We start from the raw sequence: 19,052 nt of genomic DNA, 5'->3' as shown, positions 1-19,052 counted from the left end.
ATGCCTACCTGCCTCGCACTTCCATTTTGCTATGATACTTCCATGCCATCTGTAGACATGGGACTTGGAAAAGATTAAAGTCCATGATGTACTGCTGCTCTCTTCTTCATCTTCCTTGCACCCTCTCAAGACCCATTGCTCAGGTGGCCCCAAACTGCAGTAGCAGCCTCTGTGACTTTGTTGGTTTTGGCAAAGAGAAATTATATTTATTTCACAGGGATGGAGAAGAAGGGGAGACATGGCGAAAGCCACAGTGGGTGGGACAGGTAGGAAGCTGACTTCATGCAGGAGACACTGAAGAGACAGATGAAGCCTCTGTTCTGGAGGCGCTGGAGAGTTCAGAGGTATCATCAACCTTCTTTCCAAAAAGCTGCAAGATACAGTTTCTAAACTGGAAGGACAGAAAGCATTATTCAGCAAAGCAGAAAGGGCCAGTGTGCAGTTCTAAAGGGCATTCATTGTCATCTCGATAGTTTAACATCTTCCTGTTTCCCACTCAGAATCCTATCAGAGGGTTGGAGGAAGGCTTAGGTCATTCCTTGTACATGGGGGTTGTTTTAATCACTTGACCAGAATACCTGACAAGAACAACATATAGGAGGAAAAATTTATTTTAGGTTGACAGTTTTAGAGGTTCAGTCCATGGCCAGCTGAATTCATTAGTCTTGGCCTGAGTTGAGACAGAACATCATGGCGGAAGGGCCTGGCAGAGAAGGCTGCTCAGCTCATGGCAGCCAGGAAGAAGAAACAAAAGGAGGAGCTGACTACAAAGACACAATCCCCAAGGGCATGCTCCCAGTGTGCCCATGTGCATACTGTTACCAGCTAGTAGTACATTTATATTATTGACACATCAAATAGATTAATCCATTGATGAGGATATAGCTCTCATAATCTAATCATTTCACCTCTGAACGTTCCTGCACTGCCTAACACATGAGCTTGGCTGGAGAATCCCTCATAGCCAAGCCATAACATTTGATGGTCATCTGAATTATCTAATTTAGCAGTTGATGGTGACTTGTGTGAGTTAAATTGCATTTCTCAAAGATATGTTCAGGTTCCAACACTGAAACCTGTGAATGTGTCCTTATTTGGAAACAGGGTCTTTGAACATGTAATTAAGATGTATGTGAAGAAGGGGGTTATACTGGTTAGGGTGGACCCTAATCCCATGGCTGATGTTCTTATAAGAAGGGGAAAATTTGGGCATAGTGACACAGACACAGAGGAAAGAAGGCCATATAAATGTCAAGGTAGATTGGAGTAATGCATCTTTGAGTTAAGAAACACCAAGGATTGCCAGCAAACACCACAAACTAGGAGAGAGGTACAGGGCTCATTCTCCCTCAGTGCCTTCAAAAGGAACCAACCCTACCAACACTTTGATTGCAGACTTCTGGCCCCCAGATCTGAGAGAGACTTAATTCTTATAGTTATAATTCATTAAGTTTGTGGTAGTTTGTTATGGCAGCCCCAAGATACTCATGCAGTGACCAAATACAATGCTAGTTAAGGAGACCATGCACACCATTACTGGTTTCTAAAGTGTCTGGCAAGAGGCTTATAGGCATTTTAGTAAATATGAATGTGATTGTGATCTTATTTGTAGCCCATCAATTTTAGGATTAGGTAAGGACTAGGTCAACAACAGTCCAGCCACCTCCCTCATCTCTTTACCAAGAAAGTCTTCTGGTAACAGGAGGGTTCTTCTGTTTGCTGATTGACTCCTGAAGAGATATGGGTCATGATAATTTCTCAATTACATCTCATATCATTACTCAACTACCCATGATGCTTTGAGAACCTTGATCAAAATTACTCCCTAAATATTTTAGCCCTATTCTTGATTACCTCCAGCTCCCTCTGTCATCAAAATTCTAAAAATAAAAAGATGATTATTGAAATTAATAAGAAACAGGTTGATCAGCAGAATGGACTCAGCTAAAGAGCTGGCAGAGAAGGCTGAGGAATTCAGTCAACAAATGCATTTGACATCTACTTACTGAGTGCCTACTATGTGCCAGACTCTGTGTTCTGGGGGGCAGATATAGCAGTGAAAATAATAATAATAAAAAAAACTATGTCCTCACAGAACTTCATTCCAGAAAATTCTCTCAGAATGCAGCAGGACAGGATCACAATATGGAAAGGGTGAAAGCAAAGTTCAGAAGTCTGGCAAGATTCAGAAGTATAGACATCTGTCTAGAAGGGGGAGCTCTAGAAGGCAGAATGAAAAGAATCAGGTAGAAAGAGTACTTGGCAAGATAGTGTAGGATTCCAAAAACTGAAACCAGATCTAAAAAGAGATCCTCCTGAAAGAGAGGAAGTGAACCAGAGATCAAATTGTATTCTCTGGGCATGGACATGCCAACAAGACGGTTCTCAGGAATCAATTTCAGAAACAGTCCTACTTACTATTAAGAAGTTACCAGGAAGAATGGGTGCTTAATGAATGCCTGGCTTAATACAGTCAGGGACAAGCTGAAGGGGATGGAGTCATGGGGTAGCTGTTAAGATGGAAGAGCAGATCTGGGGATGTAGCTCAGTGATGCAGCACTAGCCTAGTGATGCAGCACTTGCCTAGGCAACTTTAGTCCCCAGAACTGCAAAAGAAAAAGAGGACAAAAGATGAAAGTGGAAAGAACAGTGAATTGGAAGTCAGACATTGAGTCTGGTGAAATGGGAAGACCCTGCAGAATTTTCTGGTTACTATCAAGTAACAGCTGCACCTTAATGAAATGTACATGATGGATTCAAGGAAGAGTAAGGTGAGCTGCACTTAGAAGATGATGAGGTCACCTGTAACCTACCAAGAGGATCTAGGAGTCATGTGCAACTTGCTACCAAAGCCATATAGGAGTGGTTTCCATTAGGCAAGACCACGTGCAAGACCAAAGTGTGTTTCCCCCAAAGTAGCCCATGAACACTCTTAAATTATTGGTCAGTACAACAAAGAAGAACTTGTTTTTGTTCTTATAGGAAGACAAATTCAAGAAGTTACAGTCTGAAAGTGGAAAAATAAAGAGAAGAATGGAGTCTGTAAAACCAAGAATGGTATCCTTAGGGTCAATGTAGAGGAGTTCACTGAATCCTAGAGCATTTGAATTCCAGGAGAGCCCCTGAAGCTTGATGACCCTAGTAATAATACCTAGAAGAGGGAAGAGCTTACAGCACACAAGCACATTGGGAAGTATCTCCCTCTGGCTGAGATGAGAAATGGATTCCAGAGTATGTGCCTAAGACTTTTGCTAATGGACAGATGAATGCCTGGCTGTAGTTGGGTCACATGTTTAGCCTTTTCCTGCTCATTATCCTAGAGGGTCATTATCAGGCTTCTCAGATCCTCTGTGGGCTTTTTGTTGAAGACATGATTCCAGGCAGGAACCCTCACTGGGTTCTTGTGGGGTATGTTCTTGTGGAGTTTGATGTGCTTATGGCATTTCTTACCTGCCTGTTCATAAAGACGTAGATAACAGGATTGTAGATAGTGGCACTTTTGGCAAAGTAGGCTGGTACGGCGGCCACCAGAGGGTGGAAGGCATAGCCAGGGTTGGCAGTAGCAAAGCATGCAAAGGAGGCGTAGGGCCCCCAGCAGAGACAGTATGCAAGGACCATCACCACCACCATGCGCGTCACTTCCTTCTCAGCCTTCTGGGTGGACTCGGATTCTTTCTGCTGCTTCGCCACCTTGGGGAGAGAGGAACAGTGAGTGGGGGAATCACCTGGGGTTCTGTATTTGTTATTGCTTGGGCAATAGTCAGGGAGGCAGCAAGAGGAGGGTGACCTAGGGCTAGGGAGATGAGGGTAGGAAGAGATGGTCACCTGCTACCCCAACCCTGCTGGAGGTGACCAGCTTTCACCAAGGCTTGGGCTTTGAGATAGTAAGCAGCTGTCCTGGCCAAGGATGACTCTTTGAAGGTCTTTGGATTTATCCTGGCAGGAGCTTTGGAAAGGAGAATTAGAGACTAATCTCCTTAGCCTCATCTAATCACTTATCAGAAGTCCCCTCCTGTGCTCAGGTCTGAGTGGGGCCCTAAACAGATCACCAGAGGGTCAAGAATGAAGGAGTGAGGGCTGAGAATGTAACTCAGTAGGCAAGCACTTGTCTAGCATGTGTGAGGCCCTGGGTTTAATCCCCAGCACTAAAGAATGAAAGGGCTAACATGGTAGGAAATGGTGGGGGAGGCAAAAGCAGTCGAGGTTGCTCTAGCTAAACTAGAGGTTGGCAGGGTGCCCAATGGTAATACCAGAGTCACACATACAATTCTCTCAGGCTTTCTAGAACAGGATTGGCCAGACTGCAGACAAAGGTTGTGCAGCCACCACCTCTACTTCCAGAACATTTTCAGCACCCCAAAAGACAACTGCCCTGGATTCTTTGTCTTCACCCATACCTGATGGCAGGTAGCTGAGTTGGGATGAAAGAAAATCTATAAGGGCTGGAATTGTGAGGTCTGGGACAGCAGGGCTGGGCCCCACAGACCCAGAGCTAATACTGCCCAAGCCATGGTTGGATACCCGTAGGAGCCAACTAAGTTGGTTCTGATATGTGAGCGCCAACCCAGGGGACCAAATTGCAGCCTCCAGCCCAAGGCATTGAGGTGATGGAGCTTATCACAAGTCCATGGCTTCCTCTAGGCAGAGCTTGTAAGCATCTGCTGATCCGATTGTGGACATAAGCAGCTTCACAAAGGAAAGGCACCACCCTGAAGGGCTTTCTGCTACCTGTGTCAGGCAGGGTCCCCTCAGTTAACAGATGATATGTGGAGATGGAGCTAATGATAGGGGAGTTGGTAGACAAAGGGACGACTTTATGGTGTGGGTAAGACCACAAGGGGAACACAGAGCTCTCAGAACCCCAGGACTGAATCTTAATCTTCTCCTTTGCTCTTATTTCCTGAAGGGGCTTCCTAGTGATAATCCAGCTGGCATTGGGGTAACATTGGGGGTGGTGGCTATGTATGGGATCAGCTTTCCAGGGTAGAGGGCCAGACACAGGAAGGTGGAGAGTAGGTCTATGGGACAAATGACACTCTCAAGTGTACTCCTTGGTCCACCCCAACAGCCCTGTGAAAGGAATAAGGATGCTCAGCTCTGCTCCCTAATTGGAAGCAGGAGGGCAGGGCAGTCTCTTCCCATCCTGCATGGATGAAGACAAGGGATCCAGGGCCAAAATGGAACCCTGGGTGTGCACCCAAAGGAACTGCCTGATTCACATCACCGGGTCTTAACATTTTCTAATAGGGGTGGAATCCACTTATCTGAGGATTTAAAAACAATAGTTTAAGATTCTCAGTGGACTGGTTTGAGAGCAGAGCAGCTTGGAGGCAGGAGAGTACACCAGGTAAGCCTCTGTCTTCACCCAGACACCCTGCCAGCCAGGGGTGAGGTCAGGAGGGTGGGGGACTTACTGCTCGGATGGCCAGCCACACTTGGAGGTAGCAGAGAATGATGATGCTGAGTGGGATGATGCAGCAGGTGACCATGAGGACCATCATGTAAGACTGCACCCCAGGGTATGAGTTGCCACTGAACACGTCTGGGCCACAGGATGTCTTCAGGCCATAGGGCCAGTACCTGAAGAGAAGGGCCAGTGGCCCATCCTGATGCAGGCTGGGGCAACCTGGGACCCCCAGCCCAGGTACACTCCTAACTTGCAGTTTTTAAATTGAGGTGAAATTCACATTACAGGAAATGAACCATTTTGAAGTGAACAATTCAGTGGCATTTAATATTCACAAGGTTGTGCAGCCACCAACTCTACTTCCAGAACATTTTCACCACCCCAAAAGACAAGCCTTGGGTAGGATTTTGAAACTTTTGCTTATTCCAAGGACTTACACCTTCTCTCTTTTTATTTGGTTCCAGAAGATTTTCATCACCCCATCACACCTCTTTTTTTTCAAAGGGAAGGCAAGAGTTCCTCTTACTCTGATTTAAGAACTGCTGTGACTACCTGAATTTTTATTTCTCAGGTCAACTAGGCCATGACTGTAAAAAGGGACTTGCTCACCAACTGGCTATGCCCCAGAATGATGGAAGCTTCCCAAAGAAAGAGGCTTCCCTCTCTAAACATGACAAGATTTTATTCTTAAGATTGTCATGTAAGATGGCAAATGTGTCATCTGTGTCCTGTTCCTCCTGATCAAATATCTGACTCATTTACTCATAAATTAGGGTCTTCTCCCAAAGAATCAGCCTGGCCAGGATACAGATGACCTACAGGCCCAGGTGTACCTACATCCTAAGAAGCCTCTGAATGTGGGAAAGAGGCAGAATGTATGAGAAAGGTCTAGCAGAGAGCTAGCAAGAGGGCCCTGGAATCCAAACTTGCCCAGCATCAGGGACCATTTCTATATTGCTGCCAATCAAATTCATGTATATTGCACACTTGAAGGAATCTGGGGAGAATCTTGTACTTCCCTTCACTTTACACACAGGAAATGATTTGCCCCCAAGGTTACAAAGTCTGATCCTTCCCACTTGGCCCTAAAGGAGCCAGCCACATTTCTGGCTCCCTTGCACCCTTACCTGCTCCAACCAAAGATGGGTGGGGCTGTCCACACAGCAGACCAGATCCAGGAAAAGGCAATGCCCACAATAGCCAGCTTGGCATCAAATCTCACATTGCCAAAGGGCTTGCAGACCACCAGCCACCTCTCCCAGGAAATGATGGCCAGGGACCAGAGGCCTGTGATCCCTACATGGGAGAGCAGACAGAGGGGGACTTTGAGACAAAGCAAAGGACAAACATCCTCCAGCATCACTGTTTCCTTGTCAGAGTAGCAGACAGCTTTCAAAATCAATCATTTCCCCTCCAAACTGCCAAATTAATTCTCCAAAAAAGTGTTTTCAGGTCCTGGGTGCAAAGGGCTTCTTCCCCTCACCAGCTCTAGCAGCTTAATTCCACCCCTGCTCCACCTTCTTACTCTCCTCTCCTCTCCCCTTTTCTTTCTTTTTTCTCTTTCCTTCCTTTCTTCCATCCTTTCTTTCTTCCTTCCTTTCCTTTTAATGTCAACTGCTTTTCCTCTGCAACAGGCACTCAGAGCTCTCAGTGTGGCTATTAAGTTTCATGCCAGCCAGTCATGTGATCCTGAGGCTGGGAGCTTAGAACTTCTGGAGCTCACTCAACCTCCGCATCCCATCACCAAAGAGGAGACAAGAAAGAATCATAGCAGCTGATAGGCCTGTACTTTTTCACCCTTTGGGGCCCTGTTGGTACTTCTTGTCCTCTTTGTCACTAGTCCTTCCTTCCTCTGATACTATCAGTGGAACCTCTGATGGCCATATCCATAGCAGCATGACTCTGAGATGCTGTTGTTCCAACTAAGAGCAAGGAAGTGGGCTGTGTCTAGTAACCTGTGCCCCTCCTGCCAATTCCAGTTCCTTTAGGCATTTGGGAACTGCTGAGATCCCCCGCAACCAACCAGAGTTGGGCAGGTGAGATAGCCTTCCATCTCCTGCCTTTGTCCCAGATGTTGGCACACAGAATTCCGGGCTCCATGACCTGAGGTGGAAAAGCAGCATCTTTCATTCCATTAATGGACACTTGTCATTTCCTTCTATTGTGAATGTGGCAGTATTAGCAGTACCCAGAGAAGTCATAGTTGTTTTCCTATTACTCTACAGAGGTGGTGGACTTTTTTCAAAACATCACCCACATTCTTTACTACACTGGAATTTTAGTGGTTGTCAGGGCAGATTCTGTTATTTGATACTTTAGTACAGAACAGTGTCACTGATGCTTTCTTTCTTTCTTTCTTTCTTTCTTTTTTTTTTTTTTTTGGTAGTGCTGGGGATCGAACCTAGGGGCCTCATGCATGCTAGGCAAGCACTCTACCACTGAGCCACATCCCCAGTCCTCACTAAGACTTTTAATAAATACTTTTAATACTTGTATTTTAGTGAAATACTGTCACTAATTAATATTTAATACTTTGAAAATTATTTTTCAATATAATGAGCTGATTTTATAGTCCTATAGATATCATTTCATGCATTTACAAGTCTTCCCAGAGGGCTAAGGGTGTCCTCGGCACTAAAACTTGTGCCAAAGTGCACCCATATGACCCAAGAAAACACTGTGAGGAGCCAGGTGTGGTGGCGTGTGCCTGTAGTCCTAGGTATTCAGGAGGCTGAGGTGTGAGGATCACTCGACCCCAGGAGTTTGAGGCCAGCCTTTTGGCAACATAGAAAGGAGACCTCATTTCAAACAAAACAATACAACAACAACAGAAACACCATGAGAAAGGCAAGTAGGAAGACCTGGCACAAGCAGAGATAGATGATGCAAGGGGCACCTAGGGAAGGGAGATGTAGCCAACAAAGCACACACCTGCCACAGAAAGCAATGGACTCAGGGATGCAGTTTCTCTCTGTGACTTTACTCAGTCACTTCACTTCTACACCATTGGGAGAGTGCTGGCATGTGGGTCAGCACCTCCTTGGGTCTGAGCCATCATTTGTCAGTGTGAGGCAAGAGGCAGGGAGTAGGCTAAGAAGAATGGCCAGGAGGCAAGAGCAGGAGCAGCTTCTGGTGGGTGTTGGGTGCCTGGTTAGGCAACTGGGGTTTTAGTGAGGCCCATTGGTGGGTCCCCCATCTCCAGGCTCCTCGTCCTAAAATAAAGTCTCTACTCCTGAGTATAACATTCATGGATTCCAAGACTTAGACCTGCCCACTTCATGTCTGCTCAAAAGAACCACAGTGCTGTTACTCTGCTCCCTGGACTGTCAACCTTCCTTGCCCGCTCCTTACCATTTTCTCCTCTGAGAAGACTAAGAGGATACCATGTGCTCACTATGTTGGAACAGTCCCCCTCCCCAGCAAAGAGCCTGGCATACTGGTACTTCTTGGCCACTGTTTATGAACCTGAGCCATTTGTGGCCCACAAGGATATTAGTGATGGGAATGAAGAAAAGGGTCTGTGATCTAGTCTTGATATCCCCAAAGCTGTAATGAGAATCTTGTCTTTCCTTAGGGGAAGCATACACTGTGTAGGCAACCAAGAGGCAAAGGAGTCTGGCTTGAGAGATGGGATGAAACGGCACACATCTCTGATTCAGGTGGGACTTCTGTCCAGGGTGTCAAGAACCCTCCCCTCCTATACTATTCTGAGATTATCTGGCCAGCCACACAGCCCCAAAGTGGTTGTCCCCCAGCAGAGGCTGTCTCAAGAGTAGGAACTCATGGTGTCTTGGACTCAAGCAAAGAGTATGAAGTGGGTGCTCAAATGGCAGTCTCCACAACCCTGGAAGCCTGTCTTCCCACTCCTGTGATGGCCTTGACCCAGCTTCCCTTGTGGATCTGCCTCCCTTCATATTTGCACCACACACTCACACACACTATGGATGCACCTCAAGGTTTGCCATGTGGGGGTTTTCTTTACACACACCAGGTGGGGTCTCCCTGGCTTACCACACACGGAGACAGTGTAGCCCTCCACAACACACAGAGGGTGGCCCAGTACGAAGTAGCCGAAGAACTGGTTCACAACACTGATGGTGCTGGCAATGACGGTTTCTGCTAGGTCAGCGATTGCCAAGTTCACCAGGATCCAGTTCAGAGGGTGGCGCAGCTTCTTGAACTTCATGGTGGCCACCAGCACAAGCCCATTAGTGAAGACAGATGCGATAACCACAATGATCATCCAGGTGCTGGTAATGTGGTACACCCATCTGGGAGCAATGTGGTAATTGGGGCCTTCAAAGGGGCCTGGAGGTAGGAGGTAGAATAGAGAGAGGAGTTGGGCAGCAGCATCGCCCACCTGCACTAGTGCCCCAATTCCACCTTTCCCTTCCCTGTCAGAGCCTCTCCCACTGAGCCCCCACCCACTTCCTGCCCATCATCCTCGCCTTTGCTTATTCTCAAACTAGCTCCCCTTCTTGTTTCTCAAGTTAGAGGCCATTGCATGATGGTTACCTGCACTGGCAACCTGAAACAAAGAACAGAACTTCTCATGGTCTCTGCCAGTTGCTGATCCGCAGCTCCCAGTAGTTGAGTCACCACTTGGAGTGACAGTTGCATACCATTGCTTCTCTGCTTCCCTATCCCTTCTCCCCATCCCACCTCTTATGCTGCTTCCAGTGCATGCTCCATGTCCTTTGGTTTTTATACCTTTGTTCCCAGAGTCCTCTGTAAACCCAGCTTGGATGCATTTGCCTTCCAGAAGCTTTTCCAGATTCCCCAGCTAATGTCACTTCAAAGGCCCACTTGGGAAGCCAATCAACCACTTCCTTGTATCATGTTCTAGCACATATTAGGGGTGACCAGTTGTCGTCATCTGAATTGTGTGTTGCCACAAATTCATGCTTAGATCTTAATCCCGAGGGTAATATTAGGAGGAGAGGCCTTTGGGAGATAATTAGGTCATATAATGAGGACACAGCAAGAAGGCAGCCGTTTGTAACTAGAGAGAGGGCCCTCACCAGAACCCAACCAGGCTGGTTCCTTGATTTATAGCCTCTATAACTGTGAGGAATACGTTTTTGTTGTTTAAAAGTCACACAGTCTTTGGTAATTTCTTATAGCAGCCCATACTAAGACACCCGTGTACAAGTCTTATCTTCCTCACCAAAGACTGTGACTCAATCATCTTACATATAGTGTCCAACATAACATAGGTGCTCAGAGAATGAATAAGTCTATGTGTTATGAATTGAATTGTTTCCCCCTCAAATTCATGTGTTGGAGTTCTAAATTCCAGCACCTTAGAATGTGACCTTATTTGGAGATGGAGTCTTTATAGAAGTGATCATGTTGAAATGAGGTCCTAATCCAATACGACTGGTGATCTTATATAAAGGGGGAAATTTGGACACACAGAGAGAAGGTCATGTGAAGATGAAGACAGAGATTCCATAAGCCAAGGAATGCCACAGATTGCCAGCAACCACCAGAAACTAGGGGAGAGGCATGCCTTGATTTCAGATTTCTGGTCTCCAAAACTGAGAGACAATACATTTCTGTTGTTTAAGCCACTCAGATGGCGGCACTCTGTCATAGCAGCCCTAACAAACTCAGAATAAAAAGGAGAGTAGTTCACTTTATTATACTACAGAGGTTCTATACTTTTTTATTTAAATAAACTTTTTTGCCACCATGACTTTGGGCAGAATACTTTGAGGGATTTCAAGCCTCTGTCTCTGCTGCCATATAATAAGGCCTCACGGCATCTAGGAAAACATCCATGGAGAGCCACCTGTACTTATCAGGATGCTTTAGTTGTGTGTTGCAAAAACCCAACCCAAAATAGTTTAAGAAAAACAGAGCTCTCCTAGCTATGGCTAGGAGAGACAGGGAAATCTCACCCCCAGCACAACTGGGCCCCACGATGCCACTGTTTCCCTCTGTGCAAGCATTCCATTGGTTTCTCATACAAGGACCTCCTAGAAACCTTGCACAGGAATTCCCAAAACCCCCTATACAAACTGTGCAGAAACACCATTGACAACAGAAGAACCCCATGGTCTCAGTCTCTATACAAAAGGAGCAAAGCAAAGCAATGAGCCTTCCAATAGACCCAAGAACAGAAAACCCCAAAATAGCCAACACATCTTACCCAGAAAGTAGAGCAGATTAATTGAAGAAAAGCAGCTGAAACTGGAAAGTGTTTTGAAAACTCCAGTGTGTAGACAAGTGAAAGGACTGGAACAGTTTAGGTGCTAAAGTCTCTCAAAACAAGGCAGCCAGGGACCTTCCCAAATAACTGATAGAGTCCAAACTGAACAGAGCAGGTACAAGAGGGGCAAAGAAGGACCAGGTCTGAGCATCAGTGGGGAAAGGGGAGGGAACAGGAGCTTCTAGCTGTGCTACCAGAGTGAGTGTCTTAGTCTGCTCCTCTCTTCTGAAAGTTCTGGAACTGGTTTCATGAAGAATTGAGCAATAGAAGAGTATCAAAAGTCAACTTCCAAGCAAATTAATTCTAAGAAATGTAGGAAGGCCTTAGGGATATGGCTCAGTGGCTAGTGCTTGCAGAGCATTCCCTGGGTTCTATCCTCAGTACTGAAAAACAAAAAACAAAACAAACAAAAAAAAAAAAAAAGAAAAGAAGGAGAAATAAAGACGTACAAAGAGGAAGAGAATCTGGTGTGGATGGGACAGGGAATATGGATCTCTTCAAAACAACCTTGTATTCTAGATTTTTCTTTGTAAACTTATAACTACTTTATTACATAATATAAAACAAAATTAAAATTAAAAGCAACCCCTGATTATCAAAAACAAAATAAATGAAACTAATGAAATAAATGAAACTGCCTATCCAGTCAGTAATATAGTCCCATAGAGAAGGACTGTTCTAACAAGACAGAAATCACACCAGTGTGATTACATGACCTAGTAGCAAATACCCTAAGGATCAAAAGAGCTGTACAAATGCTAGGTTTTTGGTAATCATGTTATTGGTAGTAATGTTGGTATCCTTATTTTGAGATGTGTGTGTGTGTGTGTGTGTGTGTGTGTGTGTGTGTGTGTGTGTGTTATGAAATAGAGCAAATGAGTAATCACATGATGCTCCACTCCAATTCCTGAACAACTGGATTCTTAGTGGGAGATAAAGGGGACACAGATGTAAAACACACTGGCCTCCACTGGTGAGCCAAGTCATTATTTTGGGAATGGAGAAATAAAAGGAAAGAATCCAGTATTTATCCTCTCTGTTATATTCCCTGTGCCCCTAAGGAGCCCAAGAGTAGAAATAGGGCCTTTATCAATGTAGTCCAGCTAGTCAGTGAAGATTAGGAATCAGTATGTTTGACATCTCCAATGCTTTGCTGGGTCTGAGAACTGAGTTCCAGCAACCACTCACACCCTCAGAACTAGGGGCCCTCCTAATAAAGTCAGCTTGCCAAAACACATCAACACACCAACCTGCCTCTAGCCAGACCTTCAGATCAGCTACCAAGGCACATGAAAATGATAATGAGTTCAGTGGGATATTGCTGACTCAAGACAGAGGTGAGATTTTGAGGATGGACCTGGAGATGGGTGCCAGGCAATAATGGTGTCACTAGCCTCCTCAGTGCTTTGAAGGTCCCACATACAAAGCTTTTTGCCTGGGCAACTTCCAGGGGCAGAGCTTGGGCTGCCCTGATGAGACTTTTCACCTTTTGATTGGGCTGTGCCTCTGTGTACTAGGACTGTTCAAAATGGAAAGCCTGCCCCAGGCACCAGCCACTTCTCCCCAGAAGTGAGCACTCAAAGGTTGTGTGCCCTACACACAGAATTGGACAAGATGACTGCAAGAGTCTCTTTCAACCTTAAGGTTCTCGAAGTTACTCGCTTTCTGCAGTTACCTCCCCCAGCTTCCCCATGGGTTGGTGGGTTGGTGTATTGCTCCAGGCCAGTCCTCCAGCCTCCTTGAAGCTTCAGGAGGTGTAAAACCAGTTCCTTCCCCAGGTAGGGCAGCCGCCAGAGAGTTTTATGTAATGAAAGCCCACCAGCCGTATAGACAATGACTGGAGACCATAAAGAAAGAGTTTCTGAATCCTTCAGTGGACATGGATTCTTATCAGCTTAGGGAAGACTAAATGGTGTTTGAAAGTGCATCTTTCATAGTATGGTGTCATTTTATATCGGGAAAACACCCCCCCCCATTCATGTCATCATGAAAGCTAAGGGAGATGGTGGGATGTATAGAAGAGAGATTCCCTGGAGTCAGGAGGGTGGCTGGAGGCCCCCAGTAAAACCACCCTTGCCTGACGGTCAAGCCTGCATAGCACCTCTCGCTCACCTCTGGTGGCGTTGCTGTTGGTATAGGTGAAGATGCTCGACTGGGTGCTGTCCTCATGGCTGTCTTGTGGCTGCCCACCTGCAAGCCTTTGGGGGTCCCACCGCTGGGCCATGGCTGTGGAAAGCCCTGTCACTGATGCCTGCCAGCCCTGCATACTGCCTGGGGGTCATGGCGCTTTATACCAGCCTATGGGATCAGCCCAGGCCTCCTCACCTTAAAAGCTCCCAAACTCTTCACCATCTGATCTCTTAATTGGGCCGAGGACTTAGACCTCCTCCTCCCACCCCTCTTCCTTGCTCCTAAGGCCAGCCTGCAAGGGCAGCTCAGAGGGATTTGTTGGCAACTAAACTCAGACCCCCCACCCCCCGTGGGCTTGCAGAGGTGCCTATGGGGCCCTTGATCACGTTTATGTGTCTTCTCTTGTATTGTGCAGTACCAACTGTTAGGTCAGGTGGACCCAAGGGTATGATTTTCAAATTAGGATGTGGATAAGGAAGTAGTCCAAAGCCCAAACCTTCCTTTCTCATCTGGCTCTCCCTGGGAGACCTTTCAGAACTGGTGTCTGGAACTGAATCTCCTTGAAAGACAGGCAATCTCAGCGGGCCCAATGGGTACAATGTGTCCAGTGGTGCTCCTCCCCCAGGTTGGGGCCCAGTTTCTAACTTTGTGGCCTTGGGGGACAGCTCCACTGTGCATTGCTTTAACTTCTGCCCTTTTCCTTACTCCCCATGAGCTGCAGCCCTTTTGGTCACCAAGGTGCCTGTGCAGGCCCTCCTCCATGCACCAGCCTTGCTGCAGCACCTCAGGGTTCCCACAGGGTGCTCTGCTTTTGCCAGTTCTAGTTTACAATCTTTCCTTGGGTTGCCCTCGGTCACAGCCTCCTTCTTGACAGAGTGTTTCAGACAGACTACCTCTGCCATCCCTCTTCACCCACAGCAGTCTGATTGATGCTGGCTCCACACTTGGCATGGGCCACTTGTCCAATTCTGTAGCTTTATCTCGGTTGCCAACTATAGACCCCTGTGTCTCCTCCACAGTTCCCAATTAGGGAGCACATCCTTTCTCATGGCTTCCACCAGCTCTCCTCAACTCAGTTCTGAAATTCAGCTGTCTTAAGTCACCTCCTTTAAGTTGGCCCCTTAAACTCAGTAAGCCACATTGGCTGGTGGCCTTCATGTCTCCATTCTTAGTGCTATGATTCTTCAGCACTCTTGGCTCCATGCTTATGGCTCCTGGCAAAACAGCTTCTCCTGCTGGCATGGGGAGGCCCTGGTTAAACAGTGGAGCTAGGTGGAGCCTCAGCTTGGCTGTGTATATCAGGAATGGCTCTTAGAGTTAGTCAGTGTCTGCCACATGCCAGGTGCTAGGATAGAGGTTCTATGTGGAATAGAAGTAAAGTGTCCTGGCCATAGCCTTGTGAGGGCTCATCTGCAGCCTGGAAAATATATGTCCTCACAATAACTTGTATATGAATATTCATAGCAGCATTATTCACAAGAGGCCAAAAGGTAGAAACAACCTCAAAAGCCATGAATAAATGAATAAATAAGCACAGTGTGATCTATCTTTGCAAAGGAATATTATTCAGCTGTAACAAGGAGTGAAGTACTAACGTGTGCTACAATACAGGTGACTCTTGAAACATTGCACTAAATGAAAGAAGCCAAACACAAAAGACCATGTATTGAATTATTATGTCATACAAGACACCCAGAATAAGCAAATCAATTGAGGCAGAGGGAAAATTAGTCATTGTCAGGACACTGGAAGAGAGGAATTGGGGAATGAATCCTTAATAGGTGCAGGGATTCTTTAATGATAAAAATATTCTAAAATTAGATTGTGATGATCAGCTGCTGTGGAAAAGTTTGTCAGCTCCTCAAAAAATCAAACATGGAATTACAATGTGATCCACAAAGAAATACAGTCATGTTCACAGCAGCATTAGTTACCACAGCCAAGAGAGGGGCATAATGCAAGTGTCCATTGAGGGATGGATACATAAGCAAAACGAGGTTTATTCATATGATGAAATATTATCCAGTCTTAAAAAGGAAGGCAATTCTGACATATGCTACAACATGGATGTCCCTTGAGGACATGATACTCAGTGAAAGAAGCCAGGTACAAAAGGACAATACAGTATGATCCTGCTTCTAGGAGACCCCAAGAGTAAATGAATTGATAACAAGGAAAATGATGATTGCCAGAGGCTGGGAGCAGTTAGTGTTTAACCGGTGCAGAGTTTCAGTTTTGCAAGATGTACAAATTCTGGAAGTGCATGATGGGGATGGTTCCACAACAAAGTGAATGTGCTCAATGGCACTGGACTGTGCCCTTGGAAATGGTTATGTATTTTATCACAATTTTGCAAATGTCAAAGGCAAATGGCCAAAAGGTTCCTTATCCTATATCTGTTAATGACAAAGCTCCTAGCCTGCTGGACAGAGCTAGAGCTGAATGAAGGTGACAAGCAGCCCCCAGAACTCCTAATAAGCTCTCTCTCAAGGAGTCACTAAGGAGTATTCGGATTAGAAACTAATGGTGGTAATGACAGTGCAACTCAGGGAATAAAGTAAATAACATCAAATGTTTTTCTCATTTGATCTTTCAACTATGTGGTCTTTCAGGCACAGCCACATTCCCCCCACAGGAAGACCTTCCTGAAAATCCTGACCTCACAGCCCCTGCTCTGCAGCTGCCTCTCTGGACCATGGTTTTGTAGACTTTGGCTGTGCTGTATCTGGGATCTCTCAGATTGACTTTCCATTCTAACCATGAACATCCAGGACTTCCATGTTGTTTGGAAATTGAAGATGAAGTGCCACCTGACTAGGAGTCTAGCACAGGAGGTGTGGGGTAGCTGGGGAAAGCGTCTAGCCCCACTTGAGCCCTAGAGCTGGCCTTCCACTTGCCCTGCCTGCCCTTGTCCTGTATTATGCTAATGAATGAGCTCAGCACAGTCCCGCTGATGGACTTGGGCAGATATGCATCTGCCTCAAGACCTGGGGAGGTGAGCAGAGATGGGCAGAAGCAGTGAGTTCTGGACCTTCCCTGCACTGTGGGGTGCTAATCGATGATTAGGGCTAACAGAAGATCAAATCCTGATTTAGCCTAAAGCAGATTATTGTCCTAAAACGTCCCCTGGCATCTGTGAGGGCATGTGCACTCTCCAGCCCCAGTGAAAGCTCACTGGGTGTCCTATGCTCTTGCAAAAGTGTGGATAAATGAAGAGAGGGCACTGGAGAGGGAGATGAAAAGCAAAGGGTGGGCGAAGCAGAGCAAGACAGCACCGTCAGCTTGGCTCCAGTCCAGCAGCTCCCGCTCTTGCTGCCAGCTGGGGCCCTGGCTGGGCTGGAAGATTAGATGATAGACTCGTCTCTAATCTGACTACTCCCAAGTGACTCTATGAGAGAGAGCTGATTACGAGTTTTGGGGGCTTCCTGTCACCTTCATTCAGCTCTCAGCTCCATCCAGTAGGTCATGGGCTTTATCATTAACAGCCAGTGACTGATAGAGCTAGAGGACAAGGAATCAGTTGACCATTTGCCTTATTATTTTAAAAATTGTGATAAAACATAAAATTTACTGTTTCTGCCATTTCTAAGCATACAGTTCATGTTGTCATGCAACCATCACCACCATCCACTCTAGAACTGTTTCATCATGAAAAACTGAACTCTGCATGAATTCATTCCTTCTCACCTCAGCACCTGGCAACCACCACTCTACTTAGTATGAATTTGGTTACTCTAAGGAACTTCTATAAGTGGAATCCTGCAGCATTTGTCCTTTGGTGCCTGGTTTCTTTTACTGAGTACCATTTCTTTGAGGGTCATTCATTGCCTTTGTGCATTTGGAATAAGCTTGCATCCATTGAGTTTCAATTTTATGTGGTTAAGTATGACTATGTTTCCCATTTGTTTTCTGGCTTCTTTACTTTGTTGGAAAAGCTCTGTCTGCCCTAAGTTCCTTAGAGATATGTAAACATGCACCATGAGTAAATTCAAAAGGCCAGGGTCAAACTCTTTTACCATTTCTGTGAATGTCTCATTGTGTCCTGAATTGCTCACCTCAGAAACTGAGAGCAGTTGGATTACCCTTACCACTACAGCTGTTGGGTTCCCCAAACTTGCTGATGTTCCCTCCTCGCATAATTCTATTCCACTTCTGACTATACCAAAGTTTAAATTGATTTAGAGCTGGGTGTGTCATTGTTGTATCATGTTCTCCAGTTCTCAGACCCTTTGGGCTCATTCACAGAGGTACTTTTTCCCACATGAATGAATAAGCAGTAGCTAGGAAGTCTGGGTACAAATCACCAAAATGTAAATTGGTGAAAATTCTTCTTGCTGTGGCAGCCACATTATCACCATGGAGAAGACACACAAAATATTATTAGTTTACAATATTACGAAAAAAAACTGTGTCAGGCTTTTGTTGTTTTGTCTTCCGTGTTTCTTTTTCCTTGTATTTTTAAGCTGATTTCTTTTGAGATGGGGTCTTGTTATGGTTCCCAGGCTGGCCTCAGCATCCCAAGTAGCTAGGATGACAGGTGTGTGCTACTGCACTGGGTTTTTTCCCCCTATGGTACTGGGGATTGAACCCTGGGGTACTCTAGCACTGAACTACATCCCCAGCCTTTTTTATTTATTTATTTTCTGAGAAAGAGTCTTGCTAAGTTGCCCAGACTGGCCTTGAACTTGCAATCCTCCCAGGAAAAGGAAGCATCCAGCTTTTAAATTGATTTTATTCCAAATATGATCCATATTTTACAACCTAATTCCAAGTCAAACCTTAGATTGTACAGAATTTTCATTGTTTTTGAGCTAGTTAAGTCTTTAATTTACAAAGAGCCTTCAAAAAGATATATTTTCCAAAGCAAATCATAAAAGGACAAATACTGTAGGATTCCATTTAATATGAGGCCCCTAGAATAGTCAAATTCATAGAGACACAAAAAAGGGTGGATGCCAGGGACTGGGGGGATGCAAGTACTCTACTGCTGAGCTACAACCCCAGCCCTGTTGTGTGTATTTTGTGCCACAATTAAATGTTTAAGATGTATTCTCAGTTCCACTGTCTATTGCGTCCCCGCCCATGGTTATTGTGTACTCCTGTACAGTGAAATTAAAATGAAAAAACTGCTTTGGGAAACGGTCAAGCAGGAAAGGCTCTGTCAATCCCCACATCTGAAAGAACCTAAGGAATAAGAATTTTTCACATTGTTGGCACCACAGTGTCTGATGGGGAAAACTATGGGCTTATAACAGTGGCACTGCCACTTTCCAAGACCAGCTGTCCTCGTTGTCACCATTG

The 19,052-nt window shown here is 45.6% G+C and overlaps 1 protein-coding gene across 1 annotated transcript; it reads right to left on the bottom strand.

Annotated features, from left to right (window-relative positions):
- Positions 1 to 280: 280 nt before the first annotated feature.
- On the bottom strand, positions 281 to 13,845 carry LOC143639473 (medium-wave-sensitive opsin 1). Its single transcript, XM_077107655.1, has 6 exons — positions 13,734 to 13,845; positions 9,419 to 9,715; positions 6,535 to 6,703; positions 5,415 to 5,580; positions 3,451 to 3,690; positions 281 to 391 (listed from the first exon to the last, which is right to left on the bottom strand). The coding sequence occupies exons 1-6, from the start codon at positions 13,843 to 13,845 to the stop codon at positions 281 to 283; spliced, it is 1,095 nt and encodes a 364-aa protein (XP_076963770.1).
- Between the last annotated feature and the right edge of the window lie 5,207 nt (positions 13,846 to 19,052).

Source organism: Callospermophilus lateralis, chromosome X (genome assembly GCF_048772815.1).
Source record: "Callospermophilus lateralis isolate mCalLat2 chromosome X, mCalLat2.hap1, whole genome shotgun sequence".
NCBI lineage: Eukaryota > Metazoa > Chordata > Mammalia > Rodentia > Sciuridae > Callospermophilus > Callospermophilus lateralis.
The sequence above is the reverse complement of the archived record's forward strand: the minus strand, read 5'-3'. Positions and strand labels throughout refer to the sequence as shown.